This window comes from Phyllobates terribilis, unplaced genomic scaffold (genome assembly GCF_046119375.1).
Source record: "Phyllobates terribilis strain yellow unplaced genomic scaffold, ASM4611937v1 Scaffold_4__5_contigs__length_816908805, whole genome shotgun sequence".
Taxonomy (NCBI): Eukaryota; Metazoa; Chordata; class Amphibia; order Anura; family Dendrobatidae; genus Phyllobates; species Phyllobates terribilis.
The window spans coordinates 63,228,144-63,241,793 of record NW_027362764.1 but is presented as its reverse complement, the minus strand read 5'-3'; the positions used below and the strand labels follow the sequence as shown (position 1 = coordinate 63,241,793).

General features: G+C 46.6%; 1 protein-coding gene across 3 annotated transcripts in view; it reads right to left on the bottom strand.

The window, feature by feature from the left end:
• MINDY3 (MINDY lysine 48 deubiquitinase 3) overlaps positions 1 to 13,650 on the bottom strand; it is a 106,905-nt gene that overhangs the window by 73,121 nt on the left and 20,134 nt on the right. For all 3 annotated transcript variants that reach the window (XM_073677421.1, XM_073677423.1, XM_073677422.1), the window contains exons 8-11: positions 12,459 to 12,532; positions 10,791 to 10,870; positions 6,581 to 6,651; positions 1,890 to 1,970 (exon numbers count right to left, since the gene is read on the bottom strand). In XM_073677421.1, the coding sequence (XP_073533522.1) occupies positions 1,890 to 1,970; positions 6,581 to 6,651; positions 10,791 to 10,870; positions 12,459 to 12,532 (306 nt within the window). The remainder of the gene's footprint in view (positions 1 to 1,889; positions 1,971 to 6,580; positions 6,652 to 10,790; positions 10,871 to 12,458; positions 12,533 to 13,650) is intronic.

Sequence of the window (13,650 nt, the reverse complement as noted above, 5' to 3'; positions counted from 1 at the left end):
AAGAACTGTGAGGATACAGCTGTATGTCCTTGCACTGGTTATCCCCAATCCTATTGCTTTTTTGGGGAATAACCCTTTAATGCTCATTTATCTATATTTTTGTATTAAGGTGGTCTATTAAAAACTGATTCTGATGGACGGCACTGCCCCTTCGTTTCAGTGATCAGTGGTGGTCACTACGACTTATGAGGAGATACATTTTTTGTTTTTTGGGTTATTTTTTCTTTTTTTAGATATCCAACCCAGACTTGCAAATTTCAACGAGTGCAAAGTATACATTTTTTGCATCAAAAGTTCCTCTCCTGGACCCTGAGATGTGAGATATCAGTGGATTTCCAGCAGCCATTTATCTTCCGCAGTGTACGGCTGGCGAGGTCACATCTGTAATGCCTCTAATTATACTTCCCACAGCACAAGTAAAACACATCCCGGGGATTACACGGGTCACAACAAGCAAACTCCCACCGGCGGGGTTATGGGGTGAAGGGGGCCGAAAGTCGGCTATCATTTAGTGTCATCAATGAGGACTCGGCAAGGAGAGGAAAAACTCTTGTGAGAGTGGCGTTCTGTGATCAATCATCCTGCAGAGAGAATACAGTGGGAATCCAGGCGCAGACGTCAGTGGGAATCGCCCACGGCTTCCAAAAAAAGCTGCAGTGCTGTAATGTATGAGAAGTGCAGACCCCGATGCCCCCCACAGTCATAAATAAAATATATATATCTCCAAATGCCAACTTATATGATGGTAATAGTTACATATATGAAGATAGCAGCGGGCCCCTGTTGAAGGGCACTATGTAGCCCCCAGTGTCTCTGGGGCCCCTGTGTAGCTGCCTATGATCTACCATTACTGTACAATCATCTGATGTCTAGGGGTCTTACTTTAGTTTAAAGGGACTTTGTCAGCACAGAATGATTGTTCAAACCAAGCACAGGCGTTTGGTGCACCCTTGGTGTTGCTAAAAATTTAAAGTGCACCTTCCCACCTGCTTGTATTCCCTCTATCTCCACCCCTCCTCCTCTCGTTTGATTGACAGCTCTGGCTTTATAGATTCCAAGAACGACAGAGACAGATGGAAATCAAGTAGGTGGGAAGGGGCTATTAAATGTTTGGCCTCGACAAAGGTGTACTGAGCGCCTGTGCTTAGTTTGAACAGTCATTCAGACGCCCTTTAATTGCAGCTTTACTCTTATAGACCCCACACATATAGGTAAAAGTCAATCGAAGGGGCCAATTTTGCCAAACGAACAATCGTTGACAGTGCAAATGTCTTAAACTGGCAACAATCTTCCCTGTGCCGTGCGGGTACAAAGAATAAAGCTGCAACACATTTGCGTAATGAAACAAACCGCTTAGGTAGTTTTATTCAATGTGCGTGCGCCAGGCCGCAGAGCCATCCGGCGCTGAGAGTGCGCCAGGCCGCAGAGCCATCCGGCGCTGAGCGTGCGCCAGCAAGCAGAGCCATCCGGCGCTGAGCGTGCGCCAGCAAGCAGAGCCATCCGGCGCTGAGCGTGTGCCAGCAAGCAGAGCCATCCGGCGCTGAGCGTGCGCCAGCAAGCAGAGCCATCTGGCGCTGCAGAAGAGCGAGACTACTCAGAATCGAAAGGCTGAGAGGTCTCATCTAAATATACACGCAGTACTACACACATACATATATATTACACATCATCTGTGCAAATATGACCACTTTTCCTTTATCCTACAGGATGCATGGCGTAGCAATCAGGACCCCTTTAAGACAATGTACAGTCTACGTTTTATAGGCATTTGGCAAGAGCAGTATCTATACGTATATAATATGGCGCTGTATCCTTTCACACACCTCAAATCACACATTTACCCACCAGCAGCGACATATCGCGATATATCGGTCAGCGACATTACTCACCTTAGTGAAAAACACCGTTAGATGCGTCTCGCTGCCGATTACCCAGATAGGACATTTGGGGGATTTCAAGAAATTGCCTACCTGAAAAAAAAGGAGAAAAAAAAAGTAGATAATCAGCAAGAACCCTACATGTACTGCAGAAATAGAAAATCAGCAATTACTGCAAAAGGTCATTTCCCAAAACAGATTATTTATGTAGCCCAAAATAGGTGGAACCCAAGTCGGGTGACGACACACGAACCTTGGCCTGAGAAGTGAAATCGGATCATCTGCAAGAAAGATTTTACAACGTCGGCGAATAAAAAAAATCAATTTAAAAAAATAATCTTTTCTTGGGATTAATCTCCTGCAGCGTTACACTGGTAGCGGCTCTCTATGCGGACTCAAGTTTAAAGGGACACGTGTAATTCTTTAAGTCTCCTGCGGAGGCAGTGCAGCAAAATGGAACACTTTCTGCCAAGTTTTCCCACAAATAAATAACAGTTGATCACAGATGGGTCAAAGCAGAGGGACATCGGGTGTTTGTTCAGAGAACTATACTAGTAAAAAGGGGTTTAGTCAAAAAGCGGAGACCGCCTGTTAAAAAATGTTGACTCTGCTTTTACACACATTGGCTAGTCGGTCTTCGGGATTTGTGCCTTTTTCTAAGGATCCCTGCGACCTGTATAAAATATTTTGACGCGGATTCATTATTGTATTTGCGCCTTTTTTTGGGTCTAGTTTTGATTTGCGGCTTTCTGAAGTCTATTTTAGGCTATGTTCACACATGATGGTTTTTTGCTGCAGATTTTTATGCAAATTTTCAGCTGCCTTTTGCAATACCAGCAAAGTCTATGAGAAACCAGAATTCTTAGTTCACACATCATGGGTTTTTTTTTGTTCAGGATTTTGTGCCTTGGTTGGTTTTTTGGAGAATACCAAAACCAAAACCATAGGAAGTAATGGGTGGTGGAAAAAACGCATCAAAAACGCATAAAAAAAAGGTGTCAAAATTTGTATCAGCGTTTTTGATGCAAAAATAGAATGGGGTTCTTCTTTTGCTTTTTTTTCACAGAGCTTTATATACATGCATAAAAAGAGACAGAAGGGCAGTGAAAAAAAACCACTGAAAAAAAAAGAATCAAAAAAGCAACAAGACTGCAAGAAAAATCCTGAACAAAATATCCTTGAAGATCAGGTTTTGGAGCAGATTTGTGAAGCAAAAAAAAAACCATGATGTGTGAACATAGCCTTTTGTGTTCACCTGATTTTTTTTTTTTAGCTGGTCACTGTGGACACCGTTTGGGGTTTCTAGATGTATTTCGGCTGATTGAAAATTTTCGTGTGGAGGCTCCCCCTGGAGTGTTTATGTTGGCCTGAAATGTTTGTGCAAATTTTGGAAAATAACTTTTTTTTGCACTAAAAAGAGTAGCAAAAATAAAGAAAAAATTTGGATTTTGCGTAAAAATTCATTCACCGTCATATGCGCCTTGTTGGAAGAATTTGCTGCAAAAAACGTCAATCAATACCAGAAGACAAAAAAAAAGAAAGACACTAAAGGGGTTTTCCAATCTCCAAGATCCAATCCCAATATGTAGTAGGTGTAATAATAATAATAATAATAATATTAGTAAATAACTCCAATTAGAAATGTAGTATAGTTCTCCTGATTAGCTATGTCACTTACCCCATGCTTAGGTATCCATGTTTACGACCACTAGCAACTGTCACTATATGAGTGGTCGTAACCATGGATACATAAGCTACGGCAATGCCTTGCACATGGGGTAAGCAACATTGCTAATCAGAAGAACTATACTACATTTGTAATTGGAGGTATTAGCTAATATTCTTATAATTACACCTACTACATATTGGGATAGGATCTTGGAGATGGGAATATCCCTTTATCGTCACACACCATGATCAGATGACTATTTTTATTGCTCTGTAAACCTGAAAACATCATCAAAGCTATAAACAGGCGAGTAAGGATGGGTAGCGGTTTCTTTTAGGGCTTCCGCGTCCCTGAGAGGTGGGGAAGTGTCCGCAGATGGTGTACACAAGGAGAAGCCAGAGGTTTAAACAAGGAAATTCCTCTCCATTTATAGGCTTAAAAGATGAAAAAGCAGCCAAGTATCACAGGTCGTGTGAAGTTCTATGTTCCTACATGTGTCCTGCAGATAAAGGAGTTGAGTGACCAATCAGATTCCAGCTCTTGCTTTTCAGAGTCTCTTTTCAAAATAAAGAAGCAATTCGATTGGCCGCACAATACAGGTGAACATTACAGTTTTTTGCCAAATCTCATGTCTGATAATAGAGATGCAAAATCTTTTTAAAGGGTGAGACTGCTAAAATTAAAGGGATTCTCTATTTTGGACAATCTGTACTTGCTAGAAAGGTCCCTTTAAGCTGATCAGAATGTGTTCCCCCTGGTGGTATCTTCAGCAATCAGCAACAATCAGTAGAGAAACCTGGCAGAAAGTGTCTAATTACACCACAGCGCTACCACAGGAGAAATTGGACATTGCATACTGTCCATTTGAATCAATGAGGTGCAGGATAGGGCAGGTCCTCCAGAGAGAGCTATGCTCTTTGCAACTGCTGTACAATCTGACCAAGATAAAATGGACGACCCCTTTAAGTGAAAAATTAAAATGCAAGATGTATTTTATGTTTATACGTCATGGACTTTTATCCAGGACTAGTTTTCTTTTTTATTATGAGCCTTAAAAAATAAACAGGCAGGTAGTTCCTACGTACCTGCATGTTGTGTCCGGCACCGATCTCCTCGGCTTCCGCTGACGTCACATCGCCAGAGCAGCGGCTTCTCTTCTGCTCTACAGAAGGGGCGCGACTGCTGACGTCATGATGATTGACAGCCGGCTCCTAGCTGACGTCAACAGTCACGCTGCGTCGACAGAACGGCCAAGAAGAGAAAGAGCTGCTCCATTGATGTTGAGCAGCTGAATCACTGGCAGGACCAGTCGGTGAAAGCTCTGTGTCGGAGCCGGGTAGAACAAGCAGATAGTTAGCAACTACTTGCCAACTTGCCAGTGAAACCTAGAATGAAGGGCGTCAGCTCTCCCAGTCACACGTCACCCCCCCCCCACCCCGGCATGCGCCGCCGCCACCTCCCACCCCGGCGCGCACCGCCACCTCCCGCAGGGGACATCACCCCCCACCCCGGCTCGAGCCGCCACCTCCCGCAGGGAACGTCACACCCCCACCCTGACGCGCGTCGCCACCTCCCGCAGGGGACGTCACCCCCCCCACCCTGGCACGCACCGCCACCTCCTGCAGGGGATGTCACACCCCCACCCCGGCGCGCGCTGCCACCTCCAGCAGGGGATGTCATCCTTCCCACGGCACGCGCCACCACCTCCCGCAGGGGATGTCATCCTTCCCCCGGCACGCGCCACCACCTCCTGCAGGGGGCGTCATTCCTCCCTCCACCCACAAACACTTCCCGTGGGTACATCTTACATCCCTCCTCCCCCACCACGAGCGCAACCACTTGCCGGGAGAAGAAAACGAGCTACAGATAAGTAGGAAAGGACATAAAGAAAAAGTAAGTGCAGGACGGAAGCTGTGCTGATACATGAGTAGCCCACTGCTCACATCCAGCCTATATTACTGGGAGAGACATTTCCACAAAAAATAAAAAAAAGTTGGATCAGGCTGCAAACTGTATATTAGGCAGTGGCCCCAAAATGAATGAAAAGATTGTAGATTGAAACAATGCAATTTTATTAAGTAAAGGTAACCAGTGACATGCAAAAATCACTATTTCCGTGTCAAAAGGTGTCCATAACCTTTAACTTTTAAATAAGTTGTCCACAATTTTTACACTGATGGACTATCCTAGAATAGGTCATCAACGTCTGATCATCTGGGACCCGACACCTGGTACCCCGCCGATCAGTTGTTATCAGTGGAAGCCAGTACTTACTTGCGGAGTTGGCCGTCTACTTGTAGTGGCCGAGGCTTGGTACTACACATCCACCTCCTATTGATTTGAATAGGAGGCGGAAGTGTAGTACCCTGCGGTAGCAACTATAAGTAGACAGCCAGCTCTGCAAGTGAGTACTGGCTTCCACCGATAACAACTGATCGGCAGGGGGGTGTCGGATCCCGGCTGATCAGACATTGAGGATCTATCCTAAGGATAGGTCATTTGTGTAAAAGTAGTGGACAATCTCTTTAAGGACAGAATGGCACTGTTGTTGGAGAAAAGGGACCAGCTACGAGGAGCCAAGCTGTAAAACTGTTCAAACAATGAGTGACAGATCTATAGATTTTATACTGGGTGAATGAACAGGTTTACCGAGCATCCTGCCCATTATTTCATTCATAAACTCCCTGGAGGTTACAGAAAACAGACGATTCTTCGCGTCGTTAAAGATATTCTTACTCAGTGGCAGAAAGGAAGAAGAGCGATGTAACGGCCTAACCACAAACTCAGGATCCGGCAGCTGACCTGACAGACGCATTATCAACACGTCAGGGCAGAACAGCGAGGCCATTGTGCCTGGAAACTAATCTGTGCGGCTCCGGTGATGAAGAGCGGACCGGAGCAGCGCAACCGCCACACGAGATCAGAATCTGGCAGGAGCTCACGTTCCAGGATGTCAGGAACGCTGCCCAGCCGGTGTAAGGAGGAAAGACAAACTATGGCAAGAAGGAGGAGTCAATGATGGGGGAGGGCTTACCTTGCAGTATCGCAGGGACTCCATTAGTGTCAGAAAACCGACGTGCGTCTGACTGTGAATACCCAGCAGTGCTAGAAAAAGAAAATAAGGGTAATTATAAGAACTGTATAAGACCCTATTGAGGTCTGATAAAGGAAAAATTCTAAAGCAACTTTTCTTAAAATGCGTGGTGTCCCTCTGTTATTCCACCTGGAAATGTACAAATAAAGTGACAATTGGGTGTAAGCGTGGCCCCACGCAGTAGGAGGCATCTTATACAGTAGGAGGTGTCTATACAGTCTGAGGCTAACAGACGCACATTGGAAGGAAGCACGGGCAAGAGAACCATCGTCTCCCCACCAGAGGAAGCACGGGCGAGCGAACCATCATCTCCCCACCAGAGGAAGCACGGGCGAGAGCATCGTCTCCCCACCAGAGGAAGCACGGGCGAGCGAACCATAGTCTCCCCACCAGAGGAAGCACGGGCGAGAGTATCATCGTCTCCCCACCAGAGGAAGCACGGGCGAGCGAACCACCATCTCCCCACCAGAGGAAGCACGGGCGAGAGCATCATCGTCTCCCCACCAGAGGAAGCACGGGCGAGCGAACCACCATCTCCCCACCAGAGGAAGCATGGGCGAGAGCATCATCGTCTCCCCACCAGAGGAAGCACGGGCGAGAGTATCATCGTCTCCCCACCAGAGGAAGCACGGGCGAGCGAACCATAGTCTCCTCACCAGAGGAAGCACGGGCGAGAACCATAGTCTCCCCACCAGAGGAAGCACGGGCGAGAGTATCATCGTCTCCCCACCAGAAAAAGCACGGGCGAGCGAACCATCGCCTCCCCACCAGAGGAAGCACGGGCGAGCGAACCATCGTCTCCCCACCAGAGGAAGCACGGGCGAGCGAACCATCGTCTCCCCACCAGAGGAAGCACGGGCGAGCGAACCATCGTCTCCCCACCAGAGGAAGCACGGGCGAGCGAACCATCGTCTCCCCACCAGAGGAAGCACGGGCGAGCGAACCATCGTCTCCCCACCAGAGGAAGCACGGGCGAGCGAACCATCGTCTCCCCACCAGAGGAAGCACGGGCGAGCGAACCATCGTCTCCCCACCAGAGGAAGCACGGGCGAGCGAACCATCGTCTCCCCACCAGAGGAAGCAAGGGCGAGCGAACCATCGTCTCCCCACCAGAGGAAGCACGGGCGAGCGAACCATCGTCTCCCCACCAGAGGAAGCACGGGCGAGCGAACCATCGTCTCCCCACCAGAGGAAGCACGGGCGAGCGAACCATCGTCTCCCCACCAGAGGAAACACGGGCGAGCGAACCATCGTCTCCCCACCAGAGGAAGCACGGGCGAGCGAACCATTGTCTCCCGACCAGAGGAAGCACGGGCGAGCGAACCATCGTCTCCCCACCAGAGGAAGCACGGGCGAGCGAACCATCGTCTCCCGACCAGAGGAAGCACGGGCGAGCGAACCATCGTATCCCCACCAGAGGAAGCATGGGTGAGTGGGCGGACCGTGGTTGCCCCCACTACAGGAAGCACGGATAAGTCAGTCAGTCGTCTCCCCTTCCGCAGGGAGCATGGGCCGGTCTCCACCTTCACTTTGAGCACAAGGGTGGGCCATTGTCTAGTCTTCACTTCCGAAGGAAGCATAGGGGTGTGCAGTCATCTCATCTCCCCTTCCGAAGTGTGTATGTGGGGTGGGCAGACCACCGTCTTTCCCCTCCGAGGGAAGCACTGGGGCGTGCAGACTGTTGTCTCCCCCACCCAACCCTCTTTGGGAAGCACTGGGGCGGGACACGGTCTCCAGCTCCGTATGGGGTGCAGGGGCAGTCATCTTCCCCTCCAGAGGGCCAGTGTCTCCCCCTTCACAGAGAGTGCAGGGACGGGCTGTTGTCTCGCCCTCTGAAAGAAGGGAGAGCAAATTGACAGTCATCTCTCCCCTCCACAGGAAGTGCTGGGGTGTGCAATATTGTCTCCCTCCTCCACTGTTCGCATGGGTGATAAGGGCCCATAGTGTCCTGCCTCCACAGGAAGCGCGGATGGGAAGGGGCCATCATCTCCCTCCTCCATATGTGTGGTAGGCATACCAATGTCTCCCTCTGAATAGAAAGCACTGGGGAGTATGGATCATCCGCCGTCTCCCACCTCCGCCAGGAGGGGGCAGGGGCCGTAATCTTCCCCTCCAAAAGCGCAGGCGAGCGATAGACCGTCGTCGCCCCTCTACCCAGGGAGAAGGCGCATACTAACTGCGGGGGACGGACATACTAACAAGCCCCTCTGAATAGGAAGCCCGGGGGCGGATTGCTGTCTCTCCACCCCTGCCCTATCATAGCACACAAGAGACAAGCTATTAATTCAATGTAAGTAATTACAGAATGGCAGGTGCAATAAATGCTGGGAATTAAAGGAAAGAAAGTTCCAGTGCCTATAGTTCTGGCTGACAAAAAGGAACCACTCATTGCACGATGGATGTCACGCTACAGAGCAGGAGAGTCATACAGATCCTGATTAGATTACACTGGTATCTGCACCAAAAGCAATTTTACCATGTTTTGATGAAAGAGGCCAGCAAGACCGAGTGGTAAAAAGTCCAATAAGGATGAAAACAATAAACCATTTACATATTCTTCCACTACAGTGTAGCCTAAAATCAGACTTTGAGACTGATTAATACAATGCCTGATGATTGACTGTTAACCGAAACATTGCCATTTGGGCTCAATAAAGTCCATCTTTTCTAAGAATTGCATCTATCTGGAGTGCTGCCACATACACACACACACACACACACACACACACACAATAAATATATATATATTTTCTTTTTACACACACATACACACAACTTGTCACATACATAAAAAAAAAATACAAGAAAAAACAAGACAATGGCTGTGACAGATGGAAGTGTTCGAAAAAAGTGAGCTGGAAAGGGTTAAACACATGCGCTACATAGCGGAGCTTTCTATTTTCGGCATGTTCCGGTTTATGGCAGTGCTGAGCGCAGTTTACTCCTAGTAATAACATTTTATCACACTGCCCCCTAGTGACCATCCCAAACAAACACTACTAGATAAACAAAAATTATAATATAGATTATCTAAAAAAAATTATTATTATTTTTTTATTTAAACTGGACACTGGAGAGGTTACAGGTTTTCATTGTTGGTAGTTCGGTGGAGTTTCCTGTTCTTTTAGACAAAATCTATAGAAGAACTATGGCCTTGTCGTCCTCACACTCTCGCAACAAGTTAAACCTGCTTCTGGTGTATATATCTGTCTATTCAGAAACTGCCCCAATTCTAATGTTATGTAACTTGTCCTTCACTCTTTCTGTGGACAGTTCCTGTTAATCAGCATTCTGACAGCACTATAGGGGCTGGAACTTTCCCCTCAGAATGCATTGTAGCTGCCGCTATCTAGTGGATTGCCTGCTCCAAACTTTTTTTTTCTTTGTTTTGCCTATATACAATTTGACAAGAGGAAAGCAGGAGCAGAGAGGAAAGACTATCCCCACTTCCGGCAGAAACACAGACCCGTTAATACTGGATCTGCTACAAATGGGTAAAAGTTGGATATGATTTCTTATTTTTTCCATCCGCTCAACCATTTTCATTAAAGTGAAAAGCCAAGTAAAAGATTAAAAACACACAATTTCTTATCTCCTGCATCTCCTCGGCTCTTGGAGCGGAACACACTTAAGCTTCATTAGTAGTTAAAAGGAGAAAAAAAATAGGTTTAATAATGGGAGAAAACAGACAGTGAAGCATTACCTAAATGGAAAAAAGGTTTGTCTCTGGTTTTCCAGACCTATAAAAGCCCTGAGCGAGGTCACCACCGCTACAATCGGCGCCCTAAATAGTGACTGAATGGGGCTCTACTGCCCTCTGGTGGCTGCCTGCAGTAGTACAATATTCTGATTCTGGTCTAATATAGTATCCACTGCTAGGAGATAATATCAGGAAACAGATCTGAACCAGCAGAGAAATTTGGAACAAGAAATAAGTTTTTTAAGCTTAAAGAACTCCCTCATAAAAGGTCACCAGTCTTTGGGGCGGTTTTGTACCTTTCGAATTTCCAAAATCGGACGGAAAAAAACTTTTTTTATGCAAAAAAATGTAGATGAAAAAAACAAAAATAAAAAAAAGAAGAGCTTACAGAAGAGCTTATAGTATTTTGGAGCAGATAAGTAGAAAAACTAAGAAAATGATGTAACGTACTCATTCCTGAGCATTCCCGATCACCGTCCCACACGTTGGAGACCGCGTGTCCCGTCAGCAGGAGGTTTATCAAACTCTGGCTGGAAGAAAAAGAAATATTAATTTATTTACAAAAAAAAATAATAATATATTTTTTTTTAATTATAAATAAATAAATATATATATATATATATTTTATTTATAGTAACTTTAACCAGTCGAGGACCAGGCTATTTATGCCTTCTCCCAACCCCCACCCTCCTCCTCGCCCGTTCCTGACCAATCATATTTTTCTTTTTTTTATGAATGCGGAATAATTTTTTCTCTCGTTTGGACATTAAAGTAATTTTTGCAGGTTTTTTTCGTGATATGTAGGGGTTCATTTTGTTTTATATTCATAGTATTTTTGGCCAATCTCAGTGGGAAAATAAAGGAAATATGCGTCTATTTTACACTTTTTTTTTTCACAAAAGGACCATGAAAATACATTTTAAAATTTGTTACTCTTTCTGCAATAATTATTCTTACATATTACATAAAGGTTTTTTTTTTTCTTTTTTTGTTTTTTTTTTTAACAATGGGGGCAGGGATAGTAAAAGTGATTTGGATTGGAAGCGGCTTTTCTTATTTTTTACTTCCATTTCATTTCACTTATTGTGCCCCCCATAAGGTCATAAAGGAAAATACTTTTTTTTCTCTCAATTTCCCCCGACACTGGGATAGGTACATTAGCCCTAGTTACAGGGGAAATGCCACCTCCTGGCTGCACAGCAGAGCTGTCTGGGTCTCCTGCGCCCTCGCTATACACAGCGATCACATGACTGCTGGTTGGGTTCGGAGGAGGAAGCACTGTCAGTGCTTCCTATTACTGTGTACACAGCACTTGTTTAGGTCTGAATAGACAGTGACAAAAAAGGCAGAGACTGTTTATTACCATATAGATCACACTAATCCCATAACAATTTTTTATTTTACTGGTATAATGACACTTCTTGATCCCTATGTGACAATTTCTTTATTGATTACAGATAAAAAAGTTCTAAAGATAACAATAATGTATTCTAAAAAGGTGCCTCCAACCAAAACAAAGGGAACTAACTCATGATTTTAGTTAATTAACACACCCATACATATGAAAAAAATACATTTAAAACATAATAAATAGACTTCTGAGTTAGGTTAATACCACGGATCATATTCACACCACATCAAACTTTACTCCCGGGTGGGTAAAGTTTACGGGCAGTCCGGAAGTGGTTAAAATACACACCTCAAAAAGTGTGCGTTTCCAGCTATTCACCCTTCCCAGCTCAGGTGCTGTAGCTCTACCCCTGCTCCAGTCTTTGCTGACAGGCTGCAGCGCTGACATTGTGACTATGGTGTACGTGACTGCTGCAGACAATCGCTGGGCTCATCAGTGATGTGAATGTACATGACACAGGAAACTCAGCAGTCACATGTGCTGAAGTCATAATGTGTCCACTACAGCTTGTCAAAAAAGACTGGGACAGCGGCGGAGAGGCAGTGCTCGACCAATGGATGTAACAGCTACGTTTAAACTAGCTGAAGCCAAATGGCAAAAAAAAAAAAAAAAAAAAACTCATTCCCAGGAAAACACCCTGAATTTCCTAATATATTTGTATAAGGGTTTAAATAACCAAGAGCAGTGTGGTACAGTGAAGTCCTTACCTGCCGTGCCCGTATACAGGGTCAATCAAAGGCTCTTCGGCATCTTCTATTTCATTTTTAACATTTTCGATTCCCTGGTTAAAAAAAAAAACAAAAAAATCAAGCAAGACGACGTTGTTAAGAGAAGATATGATTTTTTAGGCCAAAGTTAGGTTTAAGTGTCCTGTTAGACATAGCAGGGAGCGCCGCACATGTCAGCGAGGCCATGACACATAGCAGGGAGCGCCGCACATGTCAGCGAGGCCATGACACATAGCAGGGATCACTGCACATGTCAGCGAGACCATGACACATAGCAGGGAGCGCTGCACATGTCAGCGAGGCCATGACACATAGCAGGGAGCGCCGCACATGTCAGCGAGGCCATGACACATAGCAGGGAGCGCCGCACATGTCAGCGAGGCCATGACACATAGCAGGGATCACTGCACATGTCAGCGAGACCATGACACATAGCAGGGAGCGCTGCACATGTCAGCGAGACCATGACACATAGCAGGGAGCGCCGCACATGTCAGCGAGACCATGACACATAGCAGGGAGCGCTGCACATGTCAGCGAGACCATGACACATAGCAGGGAGCGCTGCACATGTCAGCGAGACCATGACACATAGCAGGGAGCGCCGCACATGTCAGCGAGACCATGACACATAGCAGGGAGCGCTGCACATGTCAGCGAGGACATTTCCTATAGCAGGGAGCGCCGCACATGTCAGCGAGGCCATGACACATAGCAGGGAGCGCCGCACATGTCAGCGAGGCCATGACACATAGCAGGGAGCGCTGCACATGTCAGCGAGGACATTTCCTATAGCAGGGAGCGCCGCACATGTCAGCGAGGCCATTTCCTATAGCAGGGAGCGCCGCACATGTCAGCGAGGCCATTTCCTATAGCAGGGAGCGCCGCACATGTCAGCGAGGCCATTTCCTATAGCAGGGAGCGCCGCACATGTCAGCGAGGCCATTTCCTATAGCAGGGAGCGCCGCACATGTCAGCGAGGCCATATACTATAGCAGGGAGCGCCGCACATGTCAGCGAGGCCATTTCCTATAGCAGGGAGCGCCGCACATGTCAGCGAGGCCACTTCCTATAGCAGGGAGCGCTGCACATGTCAGAGAGGCCATGACACATAGCAGGGAGCGCCGCACATGTCAGCGAGGCCATTTCCTATAGCAGGGAGCGCTGCACA